We start from the raw sequence: 22,765 nt of genomic DNA on the forward strand, positions 1-22,765 counted from the left end.
AGGTCATTTTTATATATGTTTATTATATGTGGTTATGATTATTCAGTTAAACATGTTAACTATGATAAAACATAACTCACCTCCAAATCATAGAGCAGCAAATAGAGCAGCTGCTCCGCCATCTTTTATCAAACATCTTTTCTTTTTGTTTCGTCTTTTATCGCTTAAAATGAGCCACAAACTATCACTGCTGCTTCTACATCGTCATCCTGTTTGATTATTCTAAATTCATGTTTGGTCTGTTGGGGGTTTTACTGGATTTTCTTCTGGAATCGGTTCTGTGGTATGTTGCTGCTGGACTCACGAACCGACCGAACCTGTTGGACTTTTATCGGCTCTGTGGTCACAGAGGTCTGGAAAATCGGCCCACAATCCTTAAATGGTGTGAACCAGACCTAAAACTCACAAACTCCTCTCGTCTCGTCTCTCCACTGCCCTAACGCTCTCTGACTCTGGTCGCTATGGTAACGTTTACATATCCCTTCAAAATAAAATACAGATGCGCCACAAAAACGAATATTTTACTTTGGTGAAAACTTTAACTCAGGATAACGACTAATGGAGCCCTGAGCTTGTTTCTCTGCAACCAGACGGTCCATCTGGGAGAGACGAGAGACAATGAGACCGGAAGTGTTGCTGATGCTCAGGGTTCTTGGTCTCTAGTGGAGAAGCAGCTTGAAGCTTCATTGCCTCATTAACATCCGGTCACCATATCATGCAGGGCTTGGACTGTGGGAATCACCTGCCGGGATAAATCCATCCTCCTGTCTCTTCTCTGGGCCTTTTCCCTTCACAAAGAAACTTTCCAAACAATCTGATCCGTTTCTGACTCATTTTGCTGCTTGTGGCTCCATGTTGGCGGCAAGACTGAACCGAGAGAATCCGGTTAAAGGACTTTCAAAATAAAAGATCCTCCAGACTCAAATAATACATAAAATGGAAATATTTAATTATTTACAGGGTTTCCCCCAGTGTACCATAAGCCTGGCGGCCTTACATGCTTTACTAGCCCCCCGCCAGGCAAACATTGCTTGTTTTTGTTTTTAGGACAATTATAATAAAAGAAAAAACCGGATACAAACATAAAAAAAATAGCTTTAATTTTTTACTTATTGTTTTAAGCCGGACTGAAAGCGTCTCTGTTGCGCTGAGCCTTTCACTGACGGAGCAGAATTATTCCTAAAATATAGATTTATAGAAGATAAGTTTATAGTTTACGCATTTAAAGCCAGAAGGCGGACCAATCAAACAGCTGGTGTCTCGGTGTGTTGCCTCAGCGCGTTGCTGCTTTATTTCTTAAGTTGCTTCCGCGCATTGCCTCAGCGCGTTGCTGCTTTATTTCTTAAGTTGCCTCCGCACGTTGCCTCCGCGCGTTGCTGCTTTATTTCTTAAGTTGCCTCCGCTCATTGCCTCAGCGTGTTGCTGCTTTATTTCTTAAGTTGCCTTCGCGCGTTGCTGCTTTATTTCTTAAGTTGCCTCCGAGCGTTGCCTCCGAGCGTTGCCTCCGAGCGTTGCCTGAGCGCATTGCTGCTTTATTTCTTAAGTTGCCTCAGCGCGTTGCTGCTTTATTTCTTAAGTTGCCTTCGCGCGTTGCTGCTTTATTTCTTAAGTTGCCTCCGAGCGTTGCCTCCGAGCGTTGCCTCAGCGCATTGCTGCTTTATTTCTTAAGTTGCCTCCGAGCGTTGCCTCAGCGCGGATCGCGCTCCTCCTGTCACTCAAACTGGACGCAGGCTGACCTGTATGGATATTTACATCAACCTCCTATGAGGAATCATGTTTCTTTAGAGAACTCCACATCAAGGTCAGAGTTGAAACCCGCCGCGTTAGCTCTGGTTGTGCAGCTCTATGAACCGCAGGAATAACTTGTAGTGGCTTTCAGAGGAGCGTTGAGGATGATTTATCTTTGTGAACAAAGAATTATGCAGCGTTTCCATCTCAACAGCTGCCCAGCGTGTGGCGCTGTCTGCCTGTAAAGTTCATGTCTGTGTCCCGGTTGGTGGGAGCGTTAGCGGTTAACTAACCAGCGCTAACCTCATCATGCAGGTTCAGCCGGTGAGGAGCTTTCGCTCGTAGTCACGCTTCACGCTGGTTTTATATTATTTTATTATTATTTTTCCGGTTACACGAAGCATCAAATCATACCAAATGTTTTGTCCACTTAGTCAGACAGAGTTAATGCGTCCGGCCGCGCGGAGATCTGAGAAACTCGTCCCATAAACTGGAGCAACCAAAACAGTTTCTGTGACTCTTATTAAAACTCAACAGACAGAAATGTTAGAGCTGCTAAAGCCACATTAGCAGCATTAAATTAAATCTCAGTTTGTTGCTCATCTCTGCTCAGTGCAGCAGATTGAACTCATCCTGCAGGGCCGGTCCAAGGCTGCATGAGGCCTGGGGCAGAATCTGACCTAGGGGCCCCTCTTGCTGCTAAAACCATCAGCACCTCTAACAGAATCTGGGTTGGATTTAATCTGGGAGAGAGAGAGTAGATTAACTGGCCAACATAAAAACAATCAGTTATAATTACAGTTTATTCATTTGTATTTGTGAACAAACAGCTCAAACTCACAGATTAAACTCACAGCATCAGATTGTTGCTATGGTGACAAAATAATTTGAACTTTTACAAAGTAAACAGCTCCTTAAAATCTTACATTTCAATGTTAAACAATTTAAAATCTTTTAATTTATGTTGAAACCATTAAATCAAATTTAGCAGCATTGATCATCTCAATAAATAAATGTTACATTTATGTATCTGTGTTAAAATATTATCATTATGGCCCCTGAAGCCCTGGGGGCCTCATGGAGCCGCTGACTTCATTTAGATTAAACAGAAGTGGAAATAATTGATATTCATTTTAATTGTATTTTTTGATTTGTTGGTTTTAAGACTAGTTGTGGGTTTAAATATCGTTTCACTGGAGATGTTTTCCATAACATTTAATTACCCAGTAATATTTTTACGTTTCCTGTCAACTTAACATCTTTTGTTATAAAAACACGGTGGACCGACCGCCGGGCTGAGCTGGTTTACTGGGGGAACCTGCATTAAGAACCCAGAGACACGGTTCTGTCCCAAAATCTGTCAGATTATTCATCAGATCCGGATCGTCTTACCTTCATCAGGTGCTTGTTGACCCACTTAGTGAAGGTCTTCTTCTGAACCCGGTCCCGTTCATCTGTGGAAACACCAGTCACAGAATCAGTTCAGTTCCTTAATGCTGCTCAAAAGGTCGAGGTTCGCAGCAGGAAACATCATAAAGAGAAGATCCAACAGAACCGACCGGTTCAGCAACAGATGGTGTTGTAGTGAAGACCGCCTAACCCGAGACCGGCGCCCCGCGCTACGTGATGCAATAAAATGTAAAATATGATCAATTTGAGCAGCTTCTCAAATTGATCTGAAAGATTCACATTCCCATCAAAACACCTAGATATTAAATGCTTAGAGTTGAAATAAATTAGAATGATCAATTCAAGTTCTTCTTTCTTCTGCTTTGCTTCCATCTCTGTGCCACAACCTCAGAGGTCTCATGTCGCCCCTAACAAGTTAACGCCCTGGGTGGTTGCTCATGTGGCCCATGTCAGAATGTCTGAACCCTTAAACACAGCAATCATGACAACGTACCAACAGTAAGCAATGCTCAACTATGAACAAGAGCTAACCAGGCACAAGGTGACCCTGGAGGATCAAAACTGACATAATAAGAAATAAAAGCATAAATATATATTTAGCTTTTCCTTGTCCTTACACACACGTTTCCGTCAAGAAAAGTAGATATTTTCTTTATTCAAGCCCTCCTTCTTTTGTCATTGTCTCCTCTCCTGTTTCTGTCCGTCTTTATGCTAGTGAGGAGATCTGCCGTCTGTCCAGCTCTGCTATTGGCCAGTAGATCAGTGGAACCAGCATCACGTCTCGCTCGGCTCCATCTTACAGGCCACAGACCAAAACAAACTTTATCCCCATGTTTTTATTGTGTTAAAACCCAAAGCTGATTGGTTAAAATCGTTTATTACTCAGAACCAAAGGAACGGTCAGGACTAGAGGTCAAAGGTTACAATGGATTCTGTGAACAACCCGATCAGAACCAAAGAGTTCTGATCAGGTTGTACACTTTTAATTAAAACAAGAAATAAAACCACAGGACCACTAAAGATTTTTCCCATGGACCCAAAAGGGCAAAAATCTGAAAAATTAACAGAACATTTGAAAATTCCTGTGTGTGTGTTTCCGTGTCAGTGTGTGTGTCGGTGTGTGTGTGTCTGTGTGTGTGTCGGTGTGTGTGTCAGTGTGTGTGTCGGTGTGTGTGTCAGTGTGTGTGTCGGTGTGTGTGTCAGTGTGTGTGTCGGTGTGTGTAAATCCTGATAGAAACGTGTCCCACCCTGCAGGAATCAGCTTGTTTCAGATTTTTCTAACCAGCTGCAGTTTCTCCTGCTGCAGCAGCACACACACACACACACCCCCACCCACACCCCCACACACACCCCCACACACACCCCCACACACACACCCACTCCCCCACATACACACACACCCCTGCAGCAGCACTCAGCCAAGCAGTTTCCTCCGGTCTCCATCAGATGATGGTCCGATTACAGGAAGCAGAAGTAATCAGAGGGAACCGAGCAACGACTGGTGGCGCCGACGCCCAGCCCGACCCGACCCGACCCAGTTCAGGCTGGCACCGCGCCGATGACTCACTGACACGCTCACAACTTTCTAAACACAGAAGTGATGAAGCAGAGAAACAGGAACAATCATCAGTCTGAACGATTCTCTACTGAGAGAGGCTGAGAAACATCCAGAACCAGAACCAGAACCAGCAGTTAGTCCAGTTGGATCCAGTAAACTCTGAATGTGACCTGAAACAGCAGTTAAATTCCTCTGTTGGGGTCAGAACCTTTCGGGTCAGAACTTCTCTCCTGAGGCAGAACCAGGCTTTCCTGTCAGGAGAACAGAGGGTGCGTCTGGGCAGGTCAATCCTCTGACCACCACAGAACCAGAACCAGAACCAGAACAGCGGGCCGACCCTGCATCTGGAAGCAGAAAGTATTCCCACCCTTCCTGTGGTCGGTGGCCCGCAGCATGCCGTGGTAGAACGGCTCCTCTACGAAGAAGCCATCGCTGCCGTCTGACGAGCCGCTCCAGAACCGGGCCTCCATGGTTCTGATCCGCTGGGCCCGGCAGAACAGCAGCTCACTGATCCAGACTCTCAGCTTCTCTCCCTGCAGGCCTGCTGCTGTCCAGCACAGCCTGGCATTGGCCCCGCCCACAGGGAACCGCCCCCATTGGTCCCGCCCACATAGCACCGCCCCCGTTGGCCCCGCCCACCGGGAGCCAGATGCCCCGAGGAAACAGAAAATACATTTAAAGAATGAAAGTTGGAACAATGATAAAACAAGTTTTGAGCCGTTAATGTTTGACAGCTGAAGCTACATTTTCACATTTTATTCTCTAGTAAAATAAAATCTGATTTTATGTTATTTATATTCTTGAGTCAAGTTTTAAGAATTTAATTTTTTCTTTGTGTTTTACAGATTCTGTTTCACACCTCTGAGGGCGGGACGATGCAGAGAGGAGTTCCTATTGGTCGGTGTGCTAACAGCGAGCGTTACTATTGGTTGGCCTGGACAGGAAGTTGCAAACCTCAGTTTGTTTCGATATCAGACCAGATTCTCTTGGATTGGTCAGATGCCCAGTGGATGAGAACCTCAGGGTGTTAGGCCGGTTCTGGAACCATCGGGAAGGTTCCCATGCAAACCGGGCTCATCATCAGAACCATCAGCTCCAGAACCAGAACCAGGTCCTGCAGCAGTGGAGCAGCAGATGTTTGGGATTCCTGCAGAGCGAAGCGACGTGTCGGAACCTGAGAGCTTCATCAGGTGAACATTCCTCAGCGGAAAGCCGCATCTTTGACCAGAACCAGAACCATCGGAGAACTGGAAACGTCTCCTGGTTTCATCAAGTTCTGCTGAATAATCAAAGATCCAGAACTGAAAGTTTATTTCTGAGTTGGTGCCGAGCTGAACGTGTTTCTGATGTTTCTGATGATTTATGGGTCCAGATTCCAGCGCCGCCGCACACATGCTGCTTTGGGCCGGAGCAGCATGGAATGCTGGGTAATACCATCTGGATCACACATAATGGAGGGAGGAATGAGAGGAATGAGTGCCTGCAGGGCATTCTGGGAAACTCCCAGACTGAGGGGGCGGAGCTTCTCTCCACCTGCAGGCTGAGGGGGCGGAGCCTGGCTCAGAGAAAACAGCGACTTTATTCACGTTTACATTGTTTCTGTGAAAAGCAGCTCTGATTGGGCGATTGGATCAGAGGAGGCGGGGTCTGAAGATGGAGAGACTGAAGGAAGGGCAGCCATCTTGAAATCTGCTGTGTTGCCAGGAAACGATAAACAGAGTGATGATGATGATGATGATCTGACCTTCATCTGACCGTTCAGTGCAGCAAGTGGTGAAACATGAGCATCACAACAGAACCGGTTCTGCCCAGTTCAGGGCGGTCCACCGGGCTTTTGTTTTATAAGAAGTTGACAGGAAACGTAAAATATTACTGGGTTATTATGATGCTGGAAGACATTGCCGGCACTTAAACCCACATCCATCCACCCATCCATGTCCTTGCCCTCTGACCCCGGGGGGTCGGGAGGAGCTGCTGCCTCTCCAGCGAGACATTTGGGGCGAGAGGCGGGGTCACCTGGACGGGTCGCCAGCCTGTTGCAGTAAACCCACAACTATAGAATCTTAAAAACAACAAATAAAAAATACAATTAAAATAAACATCAATTATTTCCACTTTTGTTAAAGCCCCCAAGTCAAACTCTGCTCCGGGCCTCATTCAGCCTTGGACCGGCCCTGTATGATGAGCCAGACCAGCTGCACAGATCGTCTCTGCAGCTGGATGTAGAGGTTTCATTTATGTGGCTTTAATAGCTGAGTTTTTAACAAGCGCCACAGACACTGCTTCGGTTGCCCGATGGGCCGAGTTGTTCTGATCTCTGCGCAGCAACTCTACCTGACTTCAAGAAGACAAAGCATTCGATGAGCATTGTGTCGCCGCAAAAATAAAGCTAAATAAAACCAAGCCAGCGTGCTGCATTAGTTAGGAGGTGAGCGTGAAACCACCGGTCCGTAACGGGCCGGCTCACCGGGAATCAAACTTTACCAGCGCAGACAGTCGTCACGTTGAGACGTCAACACACACCGCGTGTAACGCTTCGTTCACCTCACCTCTAAATGTGGTTTTCTTTTTAATAAAAACAAAAACACACGACGCGTAGCGTGGCGGCCGGGTCGGTTCTGCCGGGTCGGCTCTGAGGATAAACAGTGAAATGTGTCTAAGGTTCTGAATCCTCTGAATACAGAAACTTCTCAGATTAAATCAATAATCAATAATCATCTGAAGCAAACATTCAGCTTCTATTCTCCACAGATCTGGAACAAACTGCCAGAAAACTGAAAGCTGGCGAAACACTGAGCTCCTTTAAATGAAGGCTAAATTTATTCATGATGGCTGGAATATTGATCAGTATATTGGATATGTATTGACGATATTGATCAGATATAAAGTTTGTTTTTATGAAGTAAATCTCTTTGACAAGTGGAACCGCTCCTCTGCAGTCTGTGTTGCTCCGCCCTGAGTTCCCTCTGACAGCAGCTAACATACTGACGGCTCGGCGCCGCTCCACATGACCGCCGACGATGAAATGTGGAGTAAATCATCCGCTCATCTGGAGATCGTTTCGTTTTCTGCTGATTGATTTCTGGTTTGGAGCCAGAAAACGAGACGACCTCCTGCAGCAGTTACCATAGCAACCACATGATTTATGACCCAGATGCTGGAGATGATCGATAATAGCAGATCCATTCGCTCTCTGGCTCCCTCTGCTGGCCGAGCCCACAGAGCAGATTACACATAATCTGGAATATTTACAATAATTGTGTTTCCATGGCAACAGCCACTGAACCACAAACGCAGTAGAGTCCAGAGGTGGTTCTGGTCCAAAACGGCTTCATCAGAGCAGCACCAGACCCTCCGCCAGGGTTCAAAGGTCAGACACTAAACCAGAAATAAAGATTTTCTTTAAACTTTGGAAGAAATTAAAAAGTCGAAAACTGAAAAGGTCTGACTGGTTCTGGTCCATAAAGAGGTTCCGTTAGTAGTTCGCTGGTTCCGTCCATCAGAACCAGATGAAGCGGACCCATCCCGGGTCTCCGCCCCCGCCCCCCCGGACCTACCTGCGCAGCACATCTGGCTGTACAGGTGGAAGCCCACGTCCTCGCACCGCATCTCGTGGATGAAGTCGGTCCGTCGGTACCGAAAGTCCCGCTGTAGGGCGGCGGGCCAGGCCGGCACCGCGGTCAGAACCGAGTCCTCCGCTGCGGCCATCCCGAATGTGCGCGGCGGCGCGGCGCGTCAGGCTGCTGGAGCCGCTGGAGCCCCCCCCCCCTCCCCCTCCCCCTCCTGCGTGGATTGGACCGGCCCCGCAGGTTCTGCCCGTCCTTTCACGGAGCCAAGAGGACGGAGCGGAGAGGAGCCGTGTCGGGTTGCACTGAAGCCCGACCCACCGAGTTCCTCCCCGGGATACAAACCGCGCCGCGCCGCGCGTGTGTGTGTGTGTGTGTGGGGGGGGGGGGGGGGGGGGGGGGTGCACACTCCCACTACCACCCAGCCCGAGTTTTCCGAGCCTCTGTCGTGTTACACAACCGTCCGGAACCAGAACCCGGAGCAGACCTGCTTTTATTGTTCTGGGCTGCGCAGAGCGGCCACAGATCAGCTCCTTCTGCGCATTCTTTAGTTTCCAAACTGCCGCTAATAAACCCTGAAAGCCGCAGCAGCTGCGCGCCATAAATCACTGACAGAGCAGTCTTGTTTTCGCTGCTCTTTGCGCAACTTTGCGCCATACTTCACTCTGACTGACACATTCTGGCTGCGCAAAACTGCGCGTTTCATCACTTCATCTGCGCAGCTCTTCTCTGAACTTTCTGCATAGAAATATGATAATGCGTTTGACAGTAACGCCATGTTTCCACCATGTGCAGTTCGGCGCAGCGGAATGTTTCTCTGCGGCTCAGAAAAACATTCAGATGGTATGAAAATGAGCCGCGCCCACATCTGGATCACAGAGGATCCATTCAGCAGCTGGAGAGCCGGAGCTGGATCTGCTCTCCGTCCAGAACCGATCGAGCCGCGGCTGCATTATGACCCACAAACACGTTTCATGGCCGAAGGTTCATGAAACAAACTGACCGCTAACTGGTGCCAGTTAAACCATTACCCAAAGATCCAAACTGGTTCTGGACCAGACGAAGCTCAGCTCATCAGTTTCACTAACTGGTTTCTTTCTGGCGGATCACCGAAACTACAAGGAGACAAAATGCTTCCAAACCTGCGCTAGTCTGGGATTGACGCTCTAATCCAGGGAGATTAAACTCAGCAGTGGCAACAGGAGTGAATCAAACCCGACCCGGTTCTGATCCAAAGCGTCGTATAGTGGTGGCCCGATGGAAGACAATCAAACTGTTAGCAGAGCCGAGGCTAATCTGACCGCTAGCATCGGATCAGTAAATAATCTGTTACTGACCGACACTGCAGATCCAGAACCAGAACCAGATCCACATCCAGAACCAGCCTAACGAACGCGGCTTCCTGGCCGGATTAAAGACAATCTGACTTAATGCTGAGAACAACAAACCTCCTGATCCTCAGAGACTTTAACACTAAACCATTAAAACCATTAAAACCAGTCTGACTCGTCCATAAAAATCGTTTAATTTTTTAGTTATTTTTAAATCAAGCTGGATTGCAAGTGTCTCCTAATATATAAGTTTATGCATTTAAAACCGGCAGAGCAGATCAATCAGACAGCTAGCGCCTCGGCGCGTTGACCGGTTGGTGGGAGCGTTAGCGGTTAACTAACCAGCGCTAACCTCATCATGCAGGTTCAGCCGGTGAGGAGCTTTCGCTCGTAGTCACGCTTCACGCTGGTTTTATATTATTTTATTATTATTTTTCCGGTTACACGAAGCATCAAATCATACCAAATGTTTTGTCCACTTAGTCAGACAGAGTTAATGCGTCCGGCCGCGCGGAGATCTGAGAAACTCGTCCCATAAACTGGAGCAACCAAAACAGTTTCTGTGACTCTTATTAAAACTCAACAGACAGAAATGTTAGAGCTGCTAAAGCCACATTAGCAGCATTAAATTAAATCTCAGTTTGTTGCTCATCTCTGCTCAGTGCAGCAGATTGAACTCATCCTGCAGGGCCGGTCCAAGGCTGCATGAGGCCTGGGGCAGAATCTGACCTAGGGGCCCCTCGTGCTGCTAAAACCATCAGCACCTCTAACAGAATCTGGGTTGGATTTAATCTGGGAGAGAGAGAGTAGATTAACTGGCCAACATAAAAACAATCAGTTATAATTACAGTTTATTCATTTGTATTTGTGAACAAACAGCTCAAACTCACAGATTAAACTCACAGCATCAGATTGTTGCTATGGTGACAAAATAATTTGAACTTTTACAAAGTAAACAGCTCCTTAAAATCGTACATTTCAATGTTAAACAATTTAAAATCTTTTAATTTATGTTGAAACCATTAAATCAAATTTAGCAGCATTGATCATCTCAATAAATAAATGTTACATTTATGTATCTGTGTTAAAATATTATCATTATGGCCCCTGAAGCCCTGGGGGCCTCATGGAGCCGCTGACTTCATTTAGATTAAACAGAAGTGGAAATAATTGATATTCATTTTAATTGTATTTTTTGATTTGTTGGTTTTAAGACTAGTTGTGGGTTTAAATATCGTTTCACTGGAGATGTTTTCCATAACATTTAATTACCCAGTAATATTTTTACGTTTCCTGTCAACTTAACATCTTTTGTTATAAAAACACGGTGGACCGACCGCCGGGCTGAGCTGGTTTACTGGGGGAACCCAGTAAATTGGTACCTGGCTGCAGGTCGCGCTGCGTTCCTGCGGATCAGCCTGAAGGTTTGTTGTGAGCGTCTCCAGGAAACGCTCCTCAGCTTACGGCCATCATGTGACGATCCAGGAGCTTTTTATAAACCTGGCTCAACACTCAATCCCTTTTCCCTACTTTCACCCACCATCCTAGAGCAAAGGCACCTTGTAGCTCCCGCTAGCAGCTAACAGCTAGCAGCAGCTAGAGCTGCAGGCAGACCAGCTGCAAATGCAAACAAACCTGCAGCTGAGACAAGAGAAAAGGCTGTGGCTCTCAGTGTTTGATCTGAAGAGCAGCTGGAGGCTCAGAGAGAGCAAACACCTGGACGTCATGCTAGCGTCATGCTAGCGTCATGCTGCTCTGCAGGGAGCTAGCACAATGTCAGGGCAGAAACACACCAGCAGGGACCTCAGAGCAGTAACTGGTACTGCCCATCAACCTGGGAAAGGTTATGAGAAGAAAACATCTCAGCAGCATCAGCCAGGGTCAGAGGTCAGAGGTCAGAGTCTGAAGCTCAGAGAAACAACCAGAAACCTGCGATCCACCGCTGACTCTACAGGTTAAAGGTCAATGGTAACTAAAATGTTAGCTGGACGGACCCATAAAGTGCTAAATATAAAGAGCTCCATTAGCTACAATATGGTATTCAGCAGAAGCTAATGCTAAAGCGCTAACTTCAGCCATGTTTCATACACGTGTGAAAACAAGCTTAGATATTAGGATTATAGATATAATATGTAGATCTCTGCTGGACATGCGTTAGTTTGTTCATGTTTCAAATAAAGTTATTAGGAGAAAAAAACAGAACCTGAGGAGAGGAAGTGGACCTGCTGTGTACACAGTCTTCAAAATAAGAGCATGAATATAAACGTCTAAATGGTTGAAGAATTCTTAACAGTCAGAAACCAAAACACTCGGATGCTGAACTTTGTCAGTCTGAAAGTTTACAAAACAGTCAAGAGAATTAACGCCAGAATTTATCTGGAAAAGTTAGCTTAAGAGAAGCTAAGTGCGCTAACCAATAGAGTTAGCAAAAATGCTAAAGTGCTCAGTTAAAAATTAGCTCCGCTATTAGCACATTAGTGGAAGTGTACCCACCATGGGTACTTGGAGAGGTTGAAGGAGAAAGCCCCTGCTCTCTACAAACAAGATGGCCGCCAGACCAATACTTCTGGAACAACAACCAACCAAACAGCAGCTCAACACCTCATGCTATCTGTGCAGCACGGTGGTGGAGGAATGGTGATTTGGGCTTGTTTTCACATTAGAGAACAGAAAGACTAGATTTCTGTTACCAGGAAGTTAGCAGAACCAGCAGGAAGTTAGCAGAACCAGCAGGAAGTTAGCAGAACCAGCAGGAAGTTAGCAGAACCAGCAGGAAGTTATCTGAGGCGCTGGGTGTGTCCGTAGCGATAAGCTGGATGTAAATTTCTTCACCTGCGGCTGCAGAGCCACCAAACAGGTTCCTGCTTCACCTGAGCAGATTCACCTGGAGGGCGTGTTCCTGCTGATGTTCGGAACACCTGGATAAAAGTCTGAGAGCAGCAACAGGTTGGGCCGGTGCGTCGCCATGACAACAGAGAAGCAGGGTTAACCTAACCCCAGCAGAGGAACCGGCACTTACAGGGTTAACGTCTGAGGAGAACCGGAAGCCGAGGTGGAGGAGGGGGGTGCAGCAGAGGAGGAAGAGGAGGAAGAGGAGCAGCTTACCTTCCCTCCGCCGCCGCCGCCAGTGCCAGACGGCGACCAAGCTGACGACATGACCCAGAACCACCAGGGCCGGGAAGGCGGCGGGTCCGGCCGGCATGGGCCCACGGTACGGAGGACAGACCCGGACTGGGAGCACTGGGAGCACTGGGTGGGGGCAGCGGCGCTGTGGGTGTGGTGCCGTCCCGCACTTTAAAACCAAAAGCCAACTTCTCTCTGACTTTAACTGCACGCTGCCGTCCCCCCCCCCCCCCCCCCCCCGCTGGCCCGGTGACTCAGTGCTTCCTCCCTCCTCCTCTTCCTCGCTAGTAAAACTGATCCGGCGCTCCAGGCGCGCAGCCTTGGAGCCAAAAATAAGGCTCAATCTGTCTGGGTCCAGAGAGCGAACCGGGCCGGACCGACTGCTGCAGGCTATCTGCGCAGGTTAATAATACATGAGACACACACACCTACACACACACCCCGCTCCGGGCTGATAAGAGCCAGCCCAGGATCACCTCCCAGGAATCCGGCTTAACGAGCCGCAGATGATCCAAATATTCCGACCAGAACCTGCATCCCATAATAACCACCGCTCACTGCGCAGCTAAGTGCTTCCTTGTGTTCAGAACCAGAACCGTTCCTGAGCCAGTCTTCACTGACGGCCGGTTCCGCTCAGAGGAGCCTTTGGACCGGTCCAGTTACTGACGGTACCTGGTTCCGATGACGTTCCTCAGTTTGTAAATTTACACCTTCAAAAACTAACAGCAGTAATTTATTCCTCCTGCCAGTTTATTTTCAGTCATTTTTCACCAAATACTTAGCTAGCACGCTAGCCTGCTAAATATCTCGTTTGCTATCTAGATGTTTAGCGTTCTAGCTAAATATTTAGCTTCTTGTAGCTAAATGTTAGCAAGCTAGCATGCTATCTCAATAGTTAACTTGCTAGCTAAATATTTACATACTTGGGTTGCTAACTGAATATTAACTACATATTTAATTAGGACACTAAATAATTAGCTTTCTAGCTAAATATCTGTTTCAAGACAAATGTTGTGTTTTGAAAATTAAAGCTTATTTTCCCTAACCGAATATTTAATTTTCAACCAGCTACATATTCAGCTGGTTGATGAATGCAGCCATGACATTTATGAATGAATGAATAACATGGTGAAAATATGACTCTGGAAAATGAACATTTTATTTTGTCAGGCTAAATAAGCTGAAATATTGTTGCTTTTTGCACCCGGTTCTGACAGAACCGGGTCGGATGAACCAAGGCTGGAAATGTCAGAAACTCGACACCAGCCGTGTTTACATCAAAGCAGCGCCAGCGGAGCAGACGTCACGCCTCAGTGACCTCACAGGTCAACCTGAAAGGTCACATGACAGGAAGACCCGCCCCCTTTGGGTTCATAGCCAATATTTACAGAAAATAACCAGGTGTCATAATTTATTACATAGAATCCAAACGTTGATTCAGACAGAGCAACGGAGAGACTCAGTTCACCTCCAAAAACATTCCCACACCACCATCCCTCCACCACCGTGCTGGACAGCCTGACCTGCCTGTCTGGTTCCCTCCACCGTCTCTAAGGCTTTCTGGTCATTTCTGAGCTTCACTCTCTAACCTCTGACCTTGGAATCAATCTGCAGGGGATTTACACTCCTGGGAAGTTCTGATGGACTTCAGAAGGCCTGGAGATGACCTTTGACCCCCCCAGGTCATTGCCGATGTCTCCCCACCCCGGCGTTGCAGAGCAGCAACCGATGACCTGGTGATCAGGAATCAATGATGTGAGGCTGATAGTTTCTTACTTTCTGTCTCGATCGAGGAGGAGATTCTGTTTCTGCCTCCGGTTCTGGTTCTGGTTCCTCCTGTGAGTCTCAGAGGAAACCAGATGATCTGTTTGTGACTCAGACAGGAAGCTGCAGAAAACTCCAGGAAAGTAAGTGGCTTTCTGAAGAGACGGTGTTAAAATGTTCCAGTGGGAGTAAATCTGAAACGTCAGCAGCAGCAGATGTGGAAAAACTCCCTGAGTGGGCTGGGCCCGGCCCACTCCGGCTGCCAGGATCCCCACTGAAGCTCAAGATGTTTCAGGAAAACCAAAGATCCCAAATCTGAGTGGTTCAAACAAACGACAAGAAGCGGAAAGAGAGCAGAGAACCGGGCCGACCCGGCTGGGAGTAATGCAGAACACTGCAGGAGTGATGCAGGGTTCCTGCCCAGCATGCGGCGGCTGCAGTCAGACCTACCGTCCGGCTTGGCGCGGCAGAAGCAGCAGCGCAGATCCATCGTCTCTCTGGAGGAAGCAGAACTGAGCCGGAGCCGCTCTGACCTCACGACATTGTTCGGATCAGAACCGAGGGGGGCGTGGAGGAGGAGGAGGAGGGGAGGGGGGCAGTCAGCTTTTCCTCTGGAAACATTTTCTCTGATTCTCACGTGTGCCGAACGCAGCTGGACCGGCGCCACGGCTTGAGCCACCCTGGGTCACATTTTCTTACAAAGAGAGGAAAACAGATTTTAAGCAGCGGTGCTCTGAGGTCCACACATCAGAACCAGAACCAGGGGAGGACGGGTTCTACCAGAAACAACTTGACTAAATGATTCTCAAAGCGGGCTCAGCTCCCAGAGTTTGGGTCGGAACCAGGCTGCGTCTGTCAGTAAAATAATGTTAAAGTGTTTCTAATAAGACCTTCAGACAGATTAAAGCTCCGTGTTTTATCGGGTCAGAACCGCCGTCACTTCAGAATCACCCCGACCCCCAAATAAATTATATATAGCAGTTATATCTGCCGTCACGTGGTACAGTCAGACTGTCTCCTAGCAACAGGTGCGGCACTATGCAGCAGTGACTGCCATAAAGCGAGGCAGAACGCGGCATCAGCCTGAAGTGAGAAGCGTTAGAACAGCTGCTAACTTAGCGACTCTTTTCATGAAAAGCCTCAAATTTAGAAACTTTCTCTGGTTTACGGGAGACTTTAACCACAAAATGTGAAAGTAGCGATAGTCCTGCAGCTGTAGCCGGTCTGACCGGCCGCTTCAGAGCCACTGCGCTCCGTCTGAATCACGCAGCTGATCGCTGTGGATTAACTCATGTTTTTATTACACCAAAATAAATTCAGACCGGCTGAGAAAAACCATCCATCCATTTTCTAACACCTTGACCCTAAAGGGTCAGAAGGAGCTGCTGCCTCTCCAGCTACGTTCCGGGCGAGAGGCGGGGTCACCTGGACAGGTCGCCAGTCTGTCGCAGGGCAACACAGAGACAGACAGGACACACACACACACACCTAGGGAGAATTTAGAGAGACCAATTAACCTGACAGTCATGTTTTGGACTATGGGAGGAACCCGGAGAACCAGAGAGAACCCACCATGCACAGGGAGAACATGCAGACAGAAAGACTCCTGGCCGGGAATCAAACTCAGGACCTTCTTGCTGCAAGGCAACAGCTCTACCAACTGCGCCACTGTGCAGCCCACTCTAGAAATGCTTCCAGAATATTTGTTGTTGCAGTTTGGCCTCCATCCAGCACAGGGCGCTGCCGAGCTAGTTGATGCTGAAATAAGCATGGTGGCGAGTCCGTACTAGGAGGGAAAGAGAAGCGGTCCAAACAAAGTCCGGAGTGGGATGGAAAATGGCCTTAGCGCGGTTCTAAAAGCTGCTGATGTTTGAAACTATGAAGGAGAGAAAAGCCGAGAAATTAACAAATATGAAATAAATCAACTTTCTCTGTTCAGTCAGGATTTTACACAGCTGACTCAAAACGTTCAAACTTCATAATTTTTTAAATTCAGCAAACAAACGGTGCCGATCCAAGGCCAACTTCAGATGAATCAATCACTGACCTGTGGAGGCCGAGTCATGCTGCGGGCTCAGATTAAAACTAAATATTTAATAGCTTTTTATTCTCAGTCCTCCAGATGATTTCTGCAGATCCTACCCATGGGTCCAGAGGTCGGAGGTCAACCTCTGATCTCTGCTGCACCAACATTCCCACCAGCAGCCGTACTGGGAACCAGTGGAGGCGTTTGAACAGGACGATTGTTCTGGAAAAAAACCTTCTGATGGAAAAATGCTGGAGCCAAGCGGGTCCCTGAGGAGTGATATGTTTCTGATCAGAACCAGAGCTGGATCAGAACCAGACCCGGATCAGAACCAGAGCTGGATCAGAACCAGAGCTGGATCATCATGAAAGGAATGAAAACTATTCCAGACGGTTTTCATCCACAGGCTGCACCCGTCTGAGGAACGACAGCAATCTGGGAACCGGGTCGGACCAGAACCCACACACCCACCTCTGCTGTGAACTCCAGCCCGATCCCAACCTGTTCCTGTCAGTGAAAACGGCTGCAGCCATCCAACCGTTTCCTATCGGGTCGTCGGTCAGAACCGGGTCGGTTTCTCTGAACCCCAACATTCAGCAGATTCTAGCAAACCGACGTGGCGTCTGAATAGTGCGGCATGCATTTCTGCATTTCCTGTGACTGCTCTAAGGAACAGGAGTCACTACTAGTCAAACTCGGTTCATCACCTGGACATGGAGAAGGACCGGCTGGATGGGATGCTTTGGATCAGAGCCCATTCATGGGTTAGAATGGCCTAGTCAAAGTCCAGATATGAATCTAACAGAATCACTGAACAGACTTGAGACGTTTAAACCAGAAGACCTGCAGCCAGCAGATTCTACTGAGTTCTGATTCAAATACCTGCCACACTTTTCAGACCATAATGTATGTACAAATAGCACAAAATCGTTAAATAATCATCCTTCACTTTTTGATTGAACTATGCCATTCTGCTCCATCTCATAAAACAATAAAATACTTTGAAGGTCCAGAAAGAATGTGAGAAAATGAAGGTGTGAATACTTTTATATGTATGAAACGCTGAGTCAGCAGAACGAAACGCTGAGTCAGCAGAACGAAACACTGAGTCAGCACTCAGTGATCTGAGTGAGTCTCAGCTAGCTGACAGGAACCACGGCCCCGAATGGAGCGCGCTCAGTAGGGACGCCGGAGGAAAACCAAGATGGCGGAACCAGTGTGCTGGCTCAGCGGCGCAGACGGACTCACCACCAAGCAACTTTTAAAGGAGCAGAAAAACATTTCACTGATGAACGACGGAGCAGGAAGCGTTCGGCTTTTTGAAACAAGTTTAACCTTTAAATGGAGACCAGTGACATCTAGTGGCAGCATCTGCAGATTGCAGCCAACTCAGGTTTCTACATCCTGATTAGAAATCTTTTTTCTGTCAACAGATCCTAATGAATGATGTGGATGGAAACTCCAGAGAGGCCTGTGTTGAGACATGAGGACAAAAAGCTTCTGAACCAGGAACTCTCCAGGGAACGCCGCTAAGATGGCCGACAGAGAGCAGCTAATGGCAGCAGGCGAGATGCAGAGTAGCAGCCTACAGGAAACTCCGGCTGCAGCTTCAGGATGGGAAACTCTGCAGAAGAAGAAGACAGAAAGCGGAGGAAGGAAACGTGACCGCTGCAGTGAGTCATCAGAACCGCTGGCAGGGCGTGGCCGGTCCGGTATGCCTGCTGCCATGGCAACGGACACACCACAGAAACATGAGCACACACACACACACGGCAGTGACACCATCAACACACATGGTTCCTGGAAGTGAGACTGAGTCACAGAACCAGAACCAGAACCTAAATATATCCAAAAAACCTCCTGAGATCAACCACAAAAAGAAAAATACCAAACAGACAAGAAGTAAAACCTAAAGTTATTTCTGCTTCTTCAGTAACAAAACATAAAATCATAAAGTTATGATTTAAAGCAGCTGCTTCAACCAAAAACAGTTTATTCTGAATTCACCAGAACATGTAGAAAACCTGGCAGGTTTTATCATCCATCAGCAACCGCAACGTGATCTGGACCGAACCGGACCGAACTGCTAGACCTGCCATGTTTACTACACTACATTACACATAAAGCAAAACCCTCTGTTGATGAGGAACCAGTGCCTAATGTTGAACTGAACCGAAGGTTTTAATCGGTTTCATCAGTGAAAACCTCAAACAGCAACATGAAATCAACCAGAGGGCCAGAAACGGTCCCCGGGCCGCACTTTGGACAACACTGCACTAGTTATTAGCCAATAAGCGCTAAGCCATGTCTTAGCTAAACCTGCTAGTGGTTAATAGAAAATGTACCAAAAAATGTGCACAAAATAGCTAAAACTAGCTAACATATTTACTAGCTACTATTAGTAAATGAACAATTAGCTAAAAACTAGCAAACTGTTAGCATAAAAATGGTTAGCATGATGCTACATGAACAGACCGCATTAGGATCTTTAGCTTACAGCAGGGGTGTCCAACGTGGGTCCTGGAGGGCCGGCATCCTGCATGTTTTAGTTCTCTCCCTGGTGGTACCAACAACCTTCTTAGCAGGTCAGTGTTCTCCTAAGGCTCTAAGGAGCCATCATTTGATCCAGGTGCTTTAAACCGGAGAGTGAACTAAAACACACAGGATGTCGGCCCTCCTGGACCCACTTTGGACACCCCTGGCTTAGAGGAAAACTGCCTCACACACAGAGACGCAGTTATGGGTGCGGCCTGCTAGGGGGCGATGGTGTGCTATTTCACACACTGCCTGCTCAAAAGACAATAAGAGAAAAACTGAAAATAAAACATGCAGCCAGGCTCTGTTAGGGCGGGACAGGAGGGAGGAATCTAAACCTGCTGGGGGAAGATTTATCATGTTACACCAGTTAGCAGTAATGCTAACTGGTATGGGGAGACAACAACACAAACAGCCACCAGATAATGTTTTGTTTTTTAGTCCAGTTTGACTTCTGGAGATCTTCGTTGTGTTCAGGAGCCAATATGGCTTCCTGCCTCCAACTTTAACTTCAGTTTCCCAGACAATTAGCAACTGGATTGTCCAGAAAACATAACAAGCCTCTGACTCCTCCCACACTGCTCTGCCTGAACTACAAGTATGACTCAGCGCTCTGCTTCCCAACGCTGCAATTACAAAGAAACCCATTCTGGTTCCTGAAGGAGAAGAAGAAGAAACCCTGCAGCTCATTAATCCCTCACATAAATTTCTGGATTATAATAATCTGGTTTAATGACATGAGCATAAAAACTGCTTTTACAGAAAGCTGTTTGTTCAGCCTGCTAATCGCCTAGCCTGCTACTAATCGACTAGCCTGCAGCTAATCACCTAGCCTGCAGCTAATCGCCTAGCCTGCAGTTAATTGCCTAGCCTGCAGCTAATCCCCTAGCTTGCTGCTAATTGCCTAGCCTGCAGCTAATCGCCCAGCCTGCAGCTAATCGCCTAGCTTGCTGCTAATCGACTAGCCTGCAGCTAATCCCCTAGACTGCAGCTAATCGCTTAAACTGCTGCTAATCACTTATACTGCAGCTAATCGCCTAGACTGCAGCTAATCGCCTAGCTTGCAGCTAATCGCCTAGCTTGCTGCTAATCGCCTAGCTTGCTGCTAATCGCCTAGCCTGCAGCTAATCCCCTAGCTTGCTGCTAATTGCCCAGCCTGCAGCTAATCGCCTAGCTTGCTGCTAATCGACTAGCCTGCAGCTAATCCCCTAGACTGCAGCTAATCGCTTAAACTGCTGCTAATCACTTATACTGCAGCTAATCGCCTAGACTGCAGCTAATCGCCTAGCTTGCTGCTAATCGCCTAGCTTGCTGCTAATCGCCTAGCCTGCAGCTAATCCCCTAGCTTGCTGCTAATTGCCTAGCCTGCAGCTAATCGCCCAGCCTGCAGCTAATCACCTAGACCAGCGGTCCCCAACCTTTTTAGTGGCGCGGACCGGTAAGCCCTTCGCATTTTTGCTGTGGACCGGGGGGGAGGGGGGCGCGCGCAATACTCCGATGTTGTTTTGTTACTCATTCTGCTGCAAGCTGGCCCAATTTTGACACGCAAGACGTAACCGGTCAAATCCGGTTTAGGATTTTCAAAATAAAAGATCCGGAAGTAGTTCATTATTTCTTGCGCGGCCCGGTACCAATTGGTCCGCGGACCGGTACCGGTCCGCGCCCCGGTGGTTGGGGACCACTGACCTAGACTGCAGCTAATTGCTTAAACTGCTGCTAATCACCTAGATTGCGGCTAATCAACAGAGAGATTGTTGCCTGTCAGACGGTTGCTGGGTTGCCTGTTATGGAGTGAAATCTCAAAGTCCTGCAGTTGAACAGACTTCCTGTCTTCCTGAACATTTGCAGCTTTGATGTATCAGCTCAGGTCAGGGGACATTCGTTTCCTTTCCTTAGTTTCCATGACGATGCCTGGGCTAAATGCATGCCACACTTTTCAGGTTTTTATTTTCAAAGTTAAAACCAGCTTCCTGTTGGTTTATCACATAAAATCCCACTGAAATAAAGATCTGTCAGGTGCCAGACGGGTTTGGCTCTGAATTATAATTGTTTGTATTTTTAAGAACAGAATTAATAAAACCTGAGATGCTTTTATTTTTTTATTGGTCAAACCAGAAACAAAATGTTTTAAACCAACAGGCTTTGTGTTTTAAACACAAACTCTAGATGAATATGAACAGTTTCTGATTTTATTGTTTTATTGTGACTCGCTGTAAATCGCTCGTTAGCACATGAGTAAAGTTCTGTTCTTCTGGTTCTAAGGGTTTGGATCTGTCCAGAACCGCCTGCAGGTCCAATTCAGTTCTCAGAGGAAGAGGAGGAGAGACGTGATGAAGGTCACAGGTCAACCCAGAACCTCCGGCTGGACCTCACAGGTCTGCCAGAACCGGGCCCAACAGAACCTGCGATGGTAAAACTGGAGCTGAACATCATGAAACCAACAGAAAGAGCCAGAAACGTTCCGCTGCTGCTACACCGCCCCCTGCTGGCCGCTACCGGAACTGCAGGTAGAACCACCGGCTGAACCGGATCCCGTCCTCCAGCAGAACCCAAAGACTGCAGAGGAGGAAGAGGAGGAGGAGGAAGAGTCTGCAGTGAAATTCACTTTAATGGATCCGACTGGAACCAACATGGCAGACAGACAACCAGGCAGAACCAAGATGGAGCAGCCTTTGACTGAACCAGACAGTCCATTTGTCCAGCAGATGGAGCTTGGACCAAACCGGGTCAGAACAGAACCAGGAACCTTCACAATAGAAAGGCCTAGTCAAAGTCCAGCCCTGAATCAGCTGAAAGCCTGAGGTGTGACCTGATGATGTACATCTGATCTGGAGGCACGCCGCACTTTTCAGATTTGATCTATGCGACGATCTGATTGGTTCGTCCCATCACAGACAGAACCGGGTTCTGTTCAGGTCCAACGGGCTCAGAACAGGTTCTGGTTTCGCTCAGGCTGCCTCAGTCACAGCAGCTGACTCAGAACACAGCCCAGAGGATTTGGGTCGAGGCCGGAACCGGGTCAGCCGGAACCAGGTCGCTCCACATAGACTGAGGAAAGCCCGACCCGTTTGCTCAGCAACCAGAACCGAGCCATTATCCAGACCCAAGATGGAGCTCAGGAGGGTTCTGATCCGATTCTGTACAGAACTCCAGATTACCGGTTCTGAGCCTCCAGAACCGGGGCGGACAGGTCCGCAGTGTTTTGGGTCGCTCAGTGAAGCGCTTCGCTTTGGTTCTGTTGGGAAACATTCTGAGCCAGTTGGACCAGGCCTCAGAACCAGAATCATGTACCTTCCTCTGGAGCGACCCGATTCTGACCCGATTCCAGTTCTATCAGCCGAGCCAGACCAGAACCTAGATTTCAAAATAAAAACCAGTCTGTTGACACAGAAACTCTGCAGAACTCTGGTTGGATTCTGGTGAACCCGGTTCTGTTTGGACCTGCATGGTGCTCCACCAGAACTTAACTGGGTCACAGAACCTTGGACTTGAGCCAGTTTCCACTCTCAGGAGGATTGTTCTCAGTGGTTCTGACCCGGTTCAGCTTACAGGACCAACCAATCAGAGCGTCTCCCACCGCCTGACCACTTCCTGGTTTCTGACCAATCAGAGCTCAGAGTGTTTTGGTTCAGGTTGACCCCCCCCGGAAGGGATGTAAACACCATGGCAACCAGTGACTCAGCAGAACCGGATCCAGAACCAAACGGTCATTCTGGATGAAGTA

At 47.8% G+C, this 22,765-nt stretch overlaps 1 protein-coding gene and 1 long non-coding RNA gene across 9 annotated transcripts in view; one reads left to right on the forward strand and one right to left on the reverse strand.

Moving 5' to 3' along the window:
• The window catches only part of pleca (plectin a), a 69,306-nt gene that overhangs the window by 42,338 nt on the left and 4,203 nt on the right, over positions 1-22,765 (reverse strand). For 3 of the 8 annotated variants that reach the window (XM_032580060.1, XM_032580061.1, XM_032580059.1), the window contains exons 1-2: positions 8,254-8,549; positions 3,121-3,182 (exon numbers count right to left, since the gene is read on the reverse strand). In XM_032580060.1, the coding sequence (XP_032435951.1) occupies positions 3,121-3,182; positions 8,254-8,404 (213 nt within the window). In that variant the 5' untranslated portion in view covers positions 8,405-8,549. Of the gene's footprint in view, positions 1-3,120; positions 3,183-5,063; positions 5,282-8,253; positions 8,550-12,698; positions 12,916-14,930; positions 14,986-22,765 lie in introns of those variants that run through there. The other 5 variants (XM_032580066.1, XM_032580063.1, XM_032580065.1 and 2 more) reach the window with 5 other exon arrangements.
• LOC116730687 (uncharacterized) lies at positions 1,968-9,967 on the forward strand. The gene is made up of 3 exons (XR_004341390.1): positions 1,968-1,996; positions 4,051-4,057; positions 9,918-9,967. It is a non-coding gene; the product is annotated as an uncharacterized LOC116730687 (long non-coding RNA).

This window comes from Xiphophorus hellerii, chromosome 13 (assembly GCF_003331165.1).
Source record: "Xiphophorus hellerii strain 12219 chromosome 13, Xiphophorus_hellerii-4.1, whole genome shotgun sequence".
NCBI lineage: Eukaryota > Metazoa > Chordata > Actinopteri > Cyprinodontiformes > Poeciliidae > Xiphophorus > Xiphophorus hellerii.